Source organism: Engystomops pustulosus, chromosome 3, assembly GCF_040894005.1.
Source record: "Engystomops pustulosus chromosome 3, aEngPut4.maternal, whole genome shotgun sequence".
NCBI classification, from domain to species: Eukaryota; Metazoa; Chordata; class Amphibia; order Anura; family Leptodactylidae; genus Engystomops; species Engystomops pustulosus.
The window spans coordinates 87,119,094-87,133,854 of record NC_092413.1 but is presented as its reverse complement, the minus strand read 5'-3'; the positions used below and the strand labels follow the sequence as shown (position 1 = coordinate 87,133,854).

Sequence of the window (14,761 nt, the reverse complement as noted above, 5' to 3'; positions counted from 1 at the left end):
GGACCGCGGTCGGAACGAAGCTGGTAGGAACCTGCGGCTGCCGGCTACGGGGGTGAGTGATTAGCGCGCACCGGAAGTGACGCGTAGTCACTTCCGGTTTCGACTATGAGCGCTCGAAGTGGCGCTCGGAACAGCAATGGAGCGGACCGCATGTCTCCAAGAGCGGTGAGGCGCACTTTTTTACTTATTCAAAAGGAAAGTGTGTTTCTTTCTGTTTTTGATCACTTTTTGGTATTTTTTCTCGCCACTGGCAGCCTGACCGGAAGTAAGGTCAGGGGCCACGCCCACCTGGCGGGAAGTTTAAATGGGAAAAGGTGGGACTGCTGAGTGCTGGTTACAAGTCAGCAGTGCAGCATGGCAGACAAACGTTATCTTGCAGATACACCCAGGACTCCAGCCCCGGTAACTATACTGCAGGGCGGTGAGTGTTTTTTTCTTCTTTGTATTGATCTTATAACGGGTGTTATTGTTTGTCTATCTTAGGGAGAAGAGGGGCCTAAAAAGGCTACCCGTAAGACGCACCATAGAGAGTGTAAAATTTGCGCCCATAAACTCCCTTCCGGTTATGAAAAAGCCACCTGTAACACCTGTATTGGCAAAATCTTAACTGAGGAATCTGCCGTTTGGATGGAATCATTAAGGAGCGTGGTTAGAGAGGAAGTCCAAAGGGCCAGAGAGTTGTCAAATCCTATCCCACCCCCACTCACTCAGGATCAGCCAGGCACCTCCGCGGCGGTATACGTTGCAGAGGGGTCAGGATCAGAGGAAGAAGGTGTAGCATCAGTTAGTGATTCAGGTTCCCTGGCCTCTGAAGCAGAACATGCAGGGCGTCCTCTGTTTAATATTGACGACTCAGATCATCTTCTTAAATTAGTCAGGATGACTATGGACATTGAGGACAAGAAGCAACCTAAGTCCGTTCAGGATATTATGTTCGAAGGCCTTAAAGAAAGACATAAATTGTCTTTTCCCCTTCATGAGACAGTGTCTTCCCTGATACAGAAGGAATGGGAGAAGCCAGATAGGAAATCGTATATTCCCAGATCAGTGAAGAGGAAGTACCCCTTTGACTCAGAGGTATCCAATACATGGGGCTCTGCTCCTAAAGTGGATGCGTCTGTAGCAAAGGTCAGTCGCAGGTCTTCTCTCCCGTTTGAAGATTTAGGTTCCCTAAGAGATCCTATGGATAAGAAAATTGAAAGTTTTCTTAAAAGGTCTTGGGATTCGGCTACCTCGGCCTTTAAGCCTAATATTGCAGCCGCTTGTGTTTCCCGTTCTATGTTGTTTTGGGTAAATCAGCTAGAAACAGATATTCAAAATAAGGTGCCAAGGGATGCCTTAGCCTTGTCAGTTTCTAATGTACAGAAGGGAGCCGCCTTTTTAGCAGACGCCTCTGTCGATGCCCTTAGACTTACTGCTCGGTCATCAGCATTGTCCAATTCAGCTAGAAGAGCCCTCTGGCTAAAAAATTGGCCAGGGGATATAGGGTCAAGGAACAGACTATGTGGAATCCCTTGTGACGGAAGATTGTTATTCGGAAAGGTGTTAGAAGAATTATTGGAGAATGCAGGGAGTAGGGTAAAATCTTTTCCTTCTACCCAAGGTAGTTCCTTTCGCACCTTTCGGAGGCCGAGATCTCAAAGAAGGGGGGCAGAAAGGAATCAGAATTTCAGACCCTTTCAAAGAAACAGAGGACTCCTGTTCAATCAGTCCAGAGACCCAAAGCGTCAGAGACCAAATGCTTTATGACGCCAGGCTCCCCGTAGGGGGAAGACTAGCCCACTTTTTCAAAGCCTGGTCGGAGATATCAGGGAGCAAGTGGGTGCTACAGACAGTTCAAAAGGGCGTCTCGATGGATTTTCTATCTCCTCCTCCCTCTCGATTAGCCATCACGTATCCCGCTTCCAGAGAAAACAGAGAAGCGATGTTTACAGAAGTCCGGACCCTGGTCCAGAAAAAGGTACTGTGTCAAGTTCCTCTTGCCGAACAGGGCCAGGGATTTTATTCAAATCTGTTTCTGGTAAAAAAACCGGGGGGTTCATTAAGAGTCATTTTAAATCTGAAGCCCCTAAACAAATTCCTGATTGTTCCAAAATTCAAGATGGAAACCCTGAAATCAGCGGTAAACCTGTTGTTCCCCGATTGTTTCATGGCCTCGATAGACTTAGCCGATGCGTATTACCACATCCCCATACATCAGGACTTTCAGAGATACTTAAGGGTGGCCATTCAGGTAGACTCGGAGGTTCATCATTATCAATACAGAGCACTACCATTCGGGATTGCTATTGCCCCAAGAATCTTTAAAAAGATAGTGTCAGAAATGGCAGCCCACATACGAGAAACACAGGGGTTGTTCATTCCATATCTGGACGATTTCCTACTAGTAGGGTCATCGAGTCAGGAAGTACAAACTCAACTGTCCAGGGTTCTTCAGATATTAAAGAAATTAGGGTGGCTGATAAACAAAGAAAAATCATCTATGGTTCCCACAACAAGAAAGTTTTTTTTAGGGACATGGTTAGATTCCCAGAGACAGAGGACCTTTCTTCCAGTAGAAAAAGTAGAGAAAATAAGATCTCTAGTGCTAGAGGTAAAACAAAATCCCCTAATTTCCTTAAGAAAGGGTATGTCTCTTCTGGGTCTTTTTTCAGCCGCCATCCCTGCTGTTCCTTGGGCTCAGTTCCACTCAAGGAGTCTACAAAATTTTCTTTTAGAAAAGTGGGACAGGGATCAGACCTCCTTAGAAGTAAAAGTTCTCCTCCCCAAAAAAATCTTAAACTCCCTAGATTGGTGGTTAAACGTAAAAAATCTAGAGGTTGGTCTTCCCTGGAACCCCAGTCAGGACAGGTTAATCACTACGGATGCCAGTCCGTGGGGGTGGGGGGCCCACATGGAGAATCAATATTTTCAGGGCACTTGGGAGGTGACAGAAAGGGTTTTGTCTTCAAACAAAAAAAGAACTATTAGCGGTCTTAAAAGCCCTGACGCAAGCACTTCCTCTGTTACAGGGACATGGGGTGGCCGTGATGTCAGACAACACTACTACCATTGCCTATATCAACAGACAGGGCGGCACAAGAAGTTCAGGCCTCATGCTCATAGCCACTCAGATCCTAACCTTGGCAGAGACCTTTTTTACATCTCTAAAAGGGATTCACATAAGAGGTGTAGAAAATGTTTCGGCAGATTTTTTAAGTCGAGAGACCCTATATCAAGGGGAATGGGAACTGAATCAGTCAGTATTTCAGAAGATAGTCAGACTCTGGGGGATGCCACTAATAGATCTTTTCGCCACAAGAAAAAATCGCAAGGTAGAAAGATTTTTTTCCCTCAGCAGGGCAGACCTTCCCTTAGCTGTGGACGCCTTTTCTCAAAAGTGGGACAGTCCTCTTCTTTATGCCTTCCCCCCCATGATCCTCCTGCCCAGGACTATCAGGAAGATAAGACAGGACAGGGCAAAAGTAATTGTGATAGCTCCCTTTTGGCCTCGTCGGGCATGGTTTTCAAGTCTAAGGGAGCTGTCAGTAGCCGATCCCTGGGTGCTTCCGGAATCCAGGAAATTACTGTCGCAGGGCCCGATCCTCCATCCAGAGATAAAAGCCCTGCATCTGACGGCATGGCTATTGAGAGGATGATTCTCCAAAAGCAAGGTTTGTCTCGTGAGGTGATTTCCACTCTACAGAAGAGTAGGAAACCAGTTACATATAGGATCTATCATAGGATTTGGAAGGCTTACTTTTCCTTCTCTGGTCAGGTCCCAGAGCGGTTGGCTCAGCCTAATGTTAGTAAGATTCTTGAGTTCCTACAAAAAGGTCTAGAGAAGGGTCTCAAGCCGGCTACTCTTAAGGTTCAGGTGTCAGCTCTAGGAGCCTTATTTGATCAAGAGTTAGCCAAACATCCCTGGATTTCCAGATTTATTAGGGCAGCAGGTAGAATTCGGCCCACAATTAGGAGTAAGTTGCCTCCCTGGGATTTGTCTATGGTCCTCAAGATTTTGTCAGGTCCTCCCTTTGAGCCATTAGATAGTATTTCTATAAAGCTCCTCACTTTCAAGACGGTTTTTCTTACAGCCATTACCTCAGCCAGAAGGGTAGGCGAGATGGCAGCTCTGTCCTGTAAACAGCCATATTGTAGAGTCTTGGATGACAGGGTTATCCTTAGACCAGACCCAGGGTTCCTGCCTAAGGTAGTTTCTGATTTCCATAGATCTCAAGACATCATCCTTCCATCATTCTGTAGTAACCCTAAGACAGAGAAAGAGAGGGTTTTTCATTGTCTTGATGTTAGACGGAGTATTGTTCAGTATTTGGATTCCACTTCTAGTTGGAGGAAATCAGATAGCTTGTTCATTTTCTTTTCAGGAAAGAATAAGGGGAACAAAGCATCTTCCACAGCCATCGCTAGATGGATTAAAGTGACTATTCAGATGGCCTATGAGATTGCGGAAATTCCTGTTCCGGTCGGCATCCGGGCCCATTCGACTAGATCATTAGCTACATCATGGGCCGAGTGTAGGGATGCTACGCTGGAACAGATTTGCCAGGCGGCCACCTGGTCTACCCCGCACACTTTCCTAAAACACTATAGGGTGGATGTGATGGGTTCTTCTTCTCTTTCATTTGGAAGGAAAGTCTTATCCTCTATTATCCCCCCCTAATTGTTTGTATTTTCTCTGCAATTCTCTCTGGTGGTGCCGTCGTGATGAAGGGGAAAACAATGAATTACTCTTACCGGTAATGTTGTTTCCTCAAGTCACGACGGCACCTGGTATTCCCACCAGGGTGTTACTTTTTTGTGTGGTTTGGTTCACGGGTGTCGCAAAAAAAAAAAAAAAAAAAGGCATGAAGAAGATATATATATATGCCGAATGAATATGTGTATAGGTTTTGTCTACTAACTAAACGACTCTTCCAAGAAAATCTCTGTAACCTGAGGTGGAGTAGGAGGAGTCTCTTTTTATGCTCAGGTTTCCTGTCCTTGGAGGGCGGATCCCTATCTCTCTGGTGGTGCCGTCGTGACTTGAGGAAACAACATTACCGGTAAGAGTAATTCATTGTTTTCTTATTTAATAAATTAGCAAAAATATCTAAATTTCAGGTTTTTTTCTGTCAAGATGGTGCATAGTGTCCATTAATGAGCAAAAAAAAGAACTTTTTTGATCTTACCAATTGGCTGCAATTAAACAAAGAGTGAAATATTAAAAGAGTCTGAATATTTTCCATACACGCTGAATAATGAAACAGGAGCTGTATATAATAAAAAATATCAGCGGAAACTGTATATGGGGTGGGGGAGTGGCTGTAAACTGTAAGTGCAGAATTGTATATAAGGAAACTGGGTAAACTTTACATAAGGTTGTATATAATGAAATGAGCAGGCTGTATATAGTGAAGCAGGAGATTCTATACTCATTATTCAGAGTGGCACTGTTAATAAAATCCTAGGGGGTGCTAAATATAAATTAGGAGGGTGCTATAAATTAATAATAACAGTGTGGTGTATAATAATTAGTGGACACAAACACATCACTAAACACTTGTGATTTGTAAGTAGCAGCGTGTGTTACATTGTTAGGGTACATGCAGACGGCCGATGTATGTGCGGCCCAGCAGTGGTACTGTGCCACATATGTGTGGCATCGTTCCACGCCGTACACGGGGAAAAGATGGAGCATTCAGCCCTTTTTTCTATTGAGGGGTCACCTCCTCCTCCTCTCCAGCGCACAGCGGTACGCCCACCTGGCTGCGGCTGGTTGGGCATATGGCTGTGTGAATGTGCCCTAAGTCATAATTACTAATGTTAAAAGAAAACAAACAAATCACATCTTGTTGCTTTTACATATGTGTTTGGTGATGGTGATTTTTTTTTTTTTTTTTGCAATATGCTGCACAAGATTTAAAAAACAATACAAATGCAATATATTTGAGGGTTATTATACAATAATTGATTCATGGGGAATATTGCATATAGTATAATACATTATGAGGGCTGCAATGTGGATATTTTAATTATGGGGCCAGTCACCGTGGACAGTTTTGTTGTAAAGAATATATATTTTTATCCAGGTGACATTATACTTTAGTGACTATGGCATTTTTAGGGGTGCATTGTAGGATGTTGTTACCAGGAGACCCATTTTTAGCACTCTCCCAGTCCCCACAGAGCACAGTACATACACTGCCAAAGAGGTTTGTGTAAAAAAATAGGTTTTATAGAAGAAAAAAGATATATTATATTGTACCTTTCAATACCATGTGCTGGGTGACTAGGCAGTCGTCATCTGGGAGTGGCTGGAAAGGAGCAGTTTCCCCAGTGGCTTAACTAGAAGCTGATGGGCCCCAGTGCAAAGTCTGTGACAGGCCCCCGACTATAATGTATGGTTTATAGTAATAGTCTTCTCATATGGGAAAGAGGTACGGCGCCGCCTCGCAACCACTAAGATAGTTAAATCACCGGGGCCAGATGGCATACACCCCCGGGTTCTGCATGAATTATGTACGGTGATAGACAGACCGTTATTTTTAATATTTGAAGATTCACTGAGGACTGGTTATGTTCCACAGGAATGGCGCATAGCAAATGTGGTACCAATATACAAAAAAGGATCAAATAGCGATCCTGGAAACTACAGACCCGTAAGTCTAACTGCTGTGGTGGGGAAAATATTTGAGGGGTTTATTAGAGATGCTATCCTGGAGTATCTCACTGTGCACAACCTTATAACCCAGCGTCAGCATGGGTTTATGAGAGATCGGTCCTGTCAGACTAATCTGATTGGTTTCTACGAGGAGGTAAGTTCAAGACTGGATCTGGGGGACGCTGTGGATGTTGTATATCTGGACTTCTCAAAGGCATTTGACACCGTGCCACATAAAAGGTTGGTATATAAAATGAGACTGCTGGGAATAGGAGAAAATCTGTGTATCTGGGTAAGTAATTGGCTTAGTGATAGAAAACAGAGGGTGGTCATTAATGGCACATTCTCAGATTGGGTTGATGTTACCAGTGGAGTGCCACAGGGGTCAGTATTGGGGCCACTTCTTTTTAATATTTTTATTAATGACCTTGTAGTGGGTTTACACAGTCAAGTTTCAATATTTGCAGATGATACTAAGCTGTGTAAAGTAATAAATACTGAGGTCGATAGTTTAGCATTACAGAGGGATTTGTGGAAGCTTGAGGGATGGGCAGAGAAATGGTTGATGAGGTTTAATGTAGATAAATGTAAAGTTATGCACTTGGGCCATGGAAACAAAAAGTATAATTATGTTCTAAACGGTCAATTACTTAGTAAAACTGAAGCTGAAAAGGACTTGGGCGTATTGGTGGATGGTAAACTTAATTTTAGTGACCAGAGCCAGGCGGCTGCTGCTAAAGCAAATAAAATAATGGGATGTATCAAGAGAGGAATAGATTCTCATGATAAAGACATAGTTTTGCCCTTATACAAATCCCTGGTCAGACCACACATGGAATATTGTGTACAGTTTTGGGCACCAGTGTATAAAAAGGATATAATAGAGCTGGAACGGGTGCAGAGGAGAGCAACCAGGATTATTAGGGGAATGGGGGGATTAGAATACACTGACAGATTACAAAATTTGGGATTATTCAGTTTAGAAAAAAGACGACTGAGGGGAGACCTCATTACAATGTACAAATACCTGAACGGACAGTACAAGGATCTCTCCAAAGATCTTTTTATACCTAGGCCTGTGACCAGGACAAGGGGGCATCCTCTACGCCTAGAGGAGAGGCGATTTTACCATCACCATAGACAAAGGTTCTTTACTGTAAGAGCAGTGAGACTGTGGAACTCTCTGCCGCAGGAGGTTGTTATGGCCGACTCTATGTACATGTTCAAGAGAGGCCTGGATGACTTTCTGGAGAGAAAAAATATCACGGGTTATGGGGATAAAACATTTATTTAATTCTTGAAGGTTGGACTTGATGGACTTGCGTCTCCTTCCAGCCTTATATACTATGACACCATAAGGGCCCCCTATACCTCTTGGGCCCAGGTGCGATCGCAACCTCTGCACCCCCTAAAGTTACGCCCCTGAGTTCCCAACCCCCACTCCCACCCTTGGGAAACTGCTCCTCCATGTGTCCTTTTCAAATAAATGAATAACTCCCAATGCTCGGGATTGACTGTAGAGGAGCACGGGGCGTCGGTAAGCCAAGTGATGGGTGTTTTCATATATTTGCAAAGAACACATGGAGGAGCAGTTTCCCAAGGGTGGGGGGGCTGCTTCTTTCCAGCCACTCCCAGGTGATGACTGCCTAGTCACACAGCACATGGTATTGAAAGGTACAATATAACATTTTATTTCTGTAAAACCTTTTTATACAAAAACACTTTGGCAGTGAATGTACTATGTTCTGTGGGGACTGGGGGACTGCTAAAAATGGGATGCATTCCCACAGTTGTCATTAGGATAACTGAGTATCTGGAGGACTCTAATAGACTGTAATATAGCTGTAAATAGAAAAGCAGCAAGCAGAGATCTAGAAACATTATGGAATTGATACAGACAGTATTTTGAAAATTGTGCAACTTTTCATCATTCAAACAATAACATTTATTTGTGTAAACTGGACAACCCCTTTGGTCGGCCAAGAAAACAATAACAATAATGAGGGAATTACTAAAGGGTAACATGTTGTAATCTTTATAACTTCTCTCTTTAAAGGTGGATTCTGCAATCCAGTACTTTGAAGGATTCACCCATGTTTGTTCCATTAATACTTGGCAGCAGTGATACAAAGGAGGAAGCCCAAGAAACCGGAAGTATCTCATGAATGAGGATCCTGCAGTCTTTGTCTCGGTTCAGTGTTTATGATTGAATTTCCTGCAACTGTGATTTTTTTAGGCTACCGGCTTAAAAGCCTCTGCAGTCATTGTGGGAGCTTCTTGCAGGAGACTGACAAACTGTATGGGAGTCGAACACACGAGAACTGGGTGCTCTTCTAGGGACCTTGCTTCAAAGAAGCCTCTAAACACTACAACACGGTATACACCGTATTTGTGATCCTCTACAGTACACTTGCCTGTGTGAAATGTAAAGTGTTATTATGGGATTTATTTATTGATTACTTAGAATTAGGACACCCCCTTACCAGCTGGTTGTAGTGTTTGGGACACAGTGAAAAAATGTGCATTCATCACATGGTCTGCTAAGTGAATGGCGCCGAGCTGCAATACTAAGCCCAGGAGCTATACTGTTATATGCTGTATGGTAATGTTCCTGGTAAACTGTCATAGGACTGACCCCACGCCCTGATATTGTTTACCAGCACTAAGGAAGGGTGATCAATAAAGAAATCCTAGAAACACCCCCTGCCCCCCTCCCAGAAAGGGTAACTGTTTCACAACGACTAAGTTGTGCTAATTTGTGCTTTCTATCCTTAAAGGGATCCTGTCAGGGTGATTTAGTACACTAAACCACCCACCGGTCCTTATGGAACAAAATGTTATGTGCACCTCGTTCCTTCGCCACCTGCGTGTTCCGGCAAATGAAGCCAGGGGAGTGCAAACCGGCTTTATTGCTCAAGCTCCGTATGTACAGAGCATCGCAATACGGCCAAGCCTTTAACCCCTCGCTTCATTGCTCAAGCTCCATATGTACAGAGCATCGCAATAAGGCCGGGGCTTTAACCCCTTATCACGAGAGGAGGCGCTGGTGTGGGATCGTGAGATTTGGACTCACGTCTAGATAAGTGTTAAAGTTTTTTTTTTTTTTTACTCCATGTACAGCCCTCGTACAGATCCATTTGGGACCCTAAACAACAGGTTCATAAGGACCTATAGGTGGTTTAGGGTCCCAAACCGACCTGACAGGTCTTCTTTAAGTATCATTTTTTTAAATCCTCTATATGAAGAAATGTTTGATTTATATCCATGATAAAACAGCTCATTTATAAATATGTCTAAATGTCTAAAAAATATATATTTTAGTTTAGTTATAAATATGTCTAAATGTCTAAAAAATATATATTTTAGTTCATGTTTCTTGAGCAATTTAAGGCTATTTTATTTAAAAGCTTAGATTGAAATATATGCACCTCAAAAATCTACCATCAATATAAATCATGATAAAGCAGGAACACTCATAGATCCAGACACAGTGACTGTGGTAATCTTATATTTGTTATCTTTGGCCTCCTTCCTTATAAAATCAACTTTTAACATTATGCAAATGACCCACAGGAGCTCTAGGAGCATTGTACCAGAAGTCCTCCATCCTATAGCTACACACAATGTTTCAATGTTGATTTTAGAAGGCCATGGGTAACAAATGTAAGAAGATTGCCACAGCCATGGTGCCTGGATCAGTAAGTGTCCCTGGTTTATGATGCTTGGTTTTGATGGTAGGTTTCCATTTAACTGGAAAACATTATTGATTTGAAGTATAAAATATCTTTGATTTAATCTGTAGTCTTTTAGAACCCACAGACACACAGCAGTTGAAATAAGTATTTTACACATCACCATTCTTTGTGGCAATTGAGTTTATAAGTGCAAAAACTATTAGCACATTGTTTACATTAGTTATTAGCTGCTACACCAGTTTGCTAAGTATATGCTATTGACATGAAATTCTCACAAGAGGTCTGTAACATTCAATCCTCACAGGCAAAAAATATCAAACAATAGATGTCTATGAATAAAGTTATGTGTTACAATGAGGAGTGACACAGAAAGAGTATTTAACATATGACAAAAATAGGTCTAAGAAGCCATAGAAAGTCATGACATGGCTTCTTAGTCATGACTGCTGTACTGTATGTATAGTACAGCAGTCCTACCATTTGGTGAAAAATAATAACGGATGGTTCAACTGATGGCATTTAAAAAGGTATTCTATTAACAAGGTTACACACAAGAAGCATCTCAAGCCCGATGGCATGGGTTACAGAGAGTTTCTGCAATACTGAAGGTGCCTATGAGCACTATTGGGGCCATAATCTGGAAGCGAAAAGAACATTTTACCATAAACTGTACAAACTGCAAAATTCATAAAATTGAAGGAAGGATGAATGGATTAATATAGGTTTTCCTAGATGGGATAAGGAAAACCATGCCTCTTATTCTAGCTTGTAAGGCAGCACCCTTACCATCAAGCTAAAGCTAAACCAGTACAGCAGTCCCCGGGTTACATACAAGATGTTCTTAAGTTGAATTTGTATGTAAGTCGAAACTGTATATTTTATAATGGAAGTTTTAGACAATTTTTTTTCTTTTGCCCCAGTGACAATTGGAGTTTCAAAATTTTTGGTGTAATTGGACCAAGAATTATCAATAAAGCTTCATTACAGACATCTTACAGCTGATCATTGCAGTCTGGGACTATAGTAAAGCATCCAGAGAGCTTCACCAGAGGTCACATGGGGCAGAGGGGTCCGTCTGTAACTATGGGTTGTCTGTAAGTCGGGTGTCCTTAAGTAGGGGACCGCCTGTATAACTATTCCAGAAGGAACAGATTCCCAACTGTAGACAGAGCTGTTTCAATTTGGTTGCGTCTCTTCAGTACAGTGTAGGGAACGGGTTTAGTTGAGTGAGAGACTTTTTAACTGGTTTCAGAGAAGGAAAAATATAGTTCTAGAATGGTCCAACCAATTGCCTGACATGAAACCAATAGAAAATCTATGGAAGGAACTAAAGCTCAGAGTTAATAGGAGGTCACGGAAGCTTCAGCATTTGAAGATTGTTAGTGTAGGCCAAAATTTCACCTGAGCACTGCATGCAGCTAGTTTCTAAATACAGGAGGGCGTCATCTCAAACAAAGGTGTTTGTACTAGGTATTAAATACATTTCCTTAAGCATGTTCAATACTGTGTAATTTCTCATTATTACAAATAAATGCTAATTAAGCAACCTAAAAATATTATTTTATTAAACTTAAAATAAAAAAAATAATAAAGATTCCTGTCAAGATGGGGTGCAGAGTGTACATTAATAAGCAAAAATAAGACCTTTTTTGATCATACCAATTGGCTGCAATGAAACAAAGTGAAAAATTTAAATGGGTCTGAATACTTTCCCCATACAGGCAATCCCAGGGTTACATACAAGAGCTTAATTACAGACTCCTTTGATAACTGTTACAGCTGTTTATTGTGGCCTAAGGATAAAGTTAATTACCAATTACCAGAGTTCCGTTTGTAACTAGGGGTCGTCTGTAAGTCGGGTGTTCTTAAATAGGGGTCCGCCTGTGCATGTAACCATGTTGTCCTTTAGAAACAAGATAGTTGTCTTTAAGTACAACAACCCCTGTTTCTAAAGGACAACATGGCTACATTTATAAGAAATTATCTTCACACAAGTTAATTTTTTTTAAGAACCCCCAATTAATGAAATGATTATATATGCCAGATTACTTCAATGTGAATGTCCAAATGGGAATACCCATTTAATACATGGACATCTGTGTTTCTATGATAGTGTAGATTGGATGTTTCTGGTAAGAATTTCATGTCAATACCAATTTGTCAAATTAGTCAGTGTTCAGTCCATATTTCACCTGCTGTATTTTGTTTTTCAAAATAGATTGTATTGCTATTTTGGGGAGTGTACTGTTGTGTGACTTGTAGGGAGCATCTTTATAATCTCCTATGTCAAGAGAATTCAGCCTTGTAAATATATAAAATAATAGGGCGAACTCTACATATAGCTGTGCCCATAAGTCAGGAATATATAATGATGGGATGAATTCCAGTGTAAATTATTCTTAATAGATTGAATATTGTCAGCCATGAAAATGTTTTATCTGAAATCGTTTGAAAATTAAGTAACCAAATTGTTTTATTTTTGCTTTTACAATGCACTTAATTGTTTTATGGTGTTAAGACAAATCATACAGTAAATAAAACATTTTGTATTTACAAGGGTATTCTTCCAGTTACTTTGTCACTTCTGTAAAATGTATGTGCTTGTCTTTTGTATTAGAAGACCCATTTTCAAATACCTAAGGGGTATGGAATGCCAATGGACATGAGATCACAATACATAACTCTTACCAGTAATGTTTTTTTTTCCCTCAAACCATGACCACAGCACCTGAGAAAACCTCAGGAAACCTGAATATAAAAAGGAACTCCTTCTCCACTACCTCAGAGTCCTCTGTTAACACGTATACACGAGATTATACATAGAGTATATACATGCACACACATATACAAATACTTTTTTGTGACACCTGTGATAATACCATCACCATGCAAGAAGAAATACACCAGGTCCAAGCATAACCCAGTGCTGTTGTGTTTTGAGGAAACTATATTACCGCTAAGAGCAATTTATTGTTTTCCTCTTCAACAGCATTTAAGAGAAAATAAATTAGGATAGGATAATGGAAGAGAGGACCCTTCTACTGATATATATATATATATATATATATATATATATATATATATATATATATATATATATATATATATATACTATGAGAACCCAAAAAATCCAGACAATAGAGCTTAAAGGGGTATTCTCATCTGGCCATTCACATTCAGATTCATTAATCTGCCATATATAAACATTTCTTCAATTAGATGTTATTAAAAAAATTTACCTGTGTGAAGATAATTTCTCATAAATGTAGTCATATGGTCCCTTAGAAACGAGATAACTTCCTTGGATACAGCCACCTCTGCTGGAGGGATTGCCCAAAGAAACAAAAAGGTTTTTTGTACATGAAATGTCTGGGAGTTACTGCATGTCCCACAGCCGTCCTGTGGTAATGATTGCTGAATCCAGGTGGTCCGGCAGGACTCAATAGCTCATGTCTGGCCACTGCTGCCAGAGTGTGAGGTGGTCGTAACCGAGGAAGCTATCTGGTTTCTAAGGGACAACATGGCTACATTTATGAGAAATTATCTTCACACAGGAACATTTTTTTTATAACATCCAATTAAAGAAATGTTTACATATGGCAAATGAATTAAATTAAATGTAAATGCCAAGATGGGAAAACCCCTTTAATTAGAAAACAGTGTGAGGTGAAAACCAAGCAGTAGCTTCTCAGATGTGTTCCAAGGAGTTTTCCCCAACTCTGCTCAATAAGTAGCTGGATCCCTAAAAGACAGAGCTCAAAAATCTTCGGGCGCTGCCTAGTCTGAGATTATATTTACCAAAAAGTTGGCATATCATCTATCTGGAAGTAGAGAAATCTCTTATTCCTTCCTGAAAATCAGATTTTCTCCATAATAATGACCTAACCAGGTACTGGATAATACAATCCAAAGGCAAAAAACAATTCAATCCGGCACTGGATGTCTTGCGTTTTAAATCTTTATATTCATATAGTCAAAATATAGTAAGAATAAAAGCAGAAAACACCGTCCGGATCAGCAGGACCAATCCTACATGTTTCATGTGCTCATGGCACTCTTAATCATGGCATAAAATTCAAGTGCGGTTTCAGACTTAAAATGCTAAAGCAACAAATCCAGCACACATGTATACTCAATATTATGTATGCAAAATGAACAAGCAACAAATCCAAACCTGAAGTATTTGTTGGAAAGGAAACATGTTCTTCTAAACCCTTATTATTTTCAGTCATTCCAACAATTACTTCAGGTTTGGATTTGTTGCTTTAGCATTTTAAGTCTGAAACCAAACTTGATTTTTATGCCATGATTAAGAGTGCCATGAGAACTTGAAACATGTTTTTGATTTGAAACGGAAGACAATCAGTGCTGGAGTGAATAGTTTTTTTCTTTGGATTATACAATGATTGTCGGGGTCTGGACACAC

General features: G+C 40.9%; 1 protein-coding gene across 2 annotated transcripts in view; it reads left to right on the top strand.

Moving 5' to 3' along the window:
- Nucleotides 1-12,891, top strand: part of GINM1 (glycosylated integral membrane protein 1) — a 36,188-nt gene extending 23,297 nt beyond the window's left edge. For both annotated transcript variants that reach the window (XM_072141324.1, XM_072141323.1), the window contains exon 8: nt 8,697-12,891. In XM_072141324.1, the coding sequence (XP_071997425.1) occupies nt 8,697-8,805 (109 nt within the window). In that variant the 3' untranslated portion in view covers nt 8,806-12,891. The remainder of the gene's footprint in view (nt 1-8,696) is intronic.
- The last annotated feature ends 1,870 nt before the right edge of the window (nt 12,892-14,761 follow it).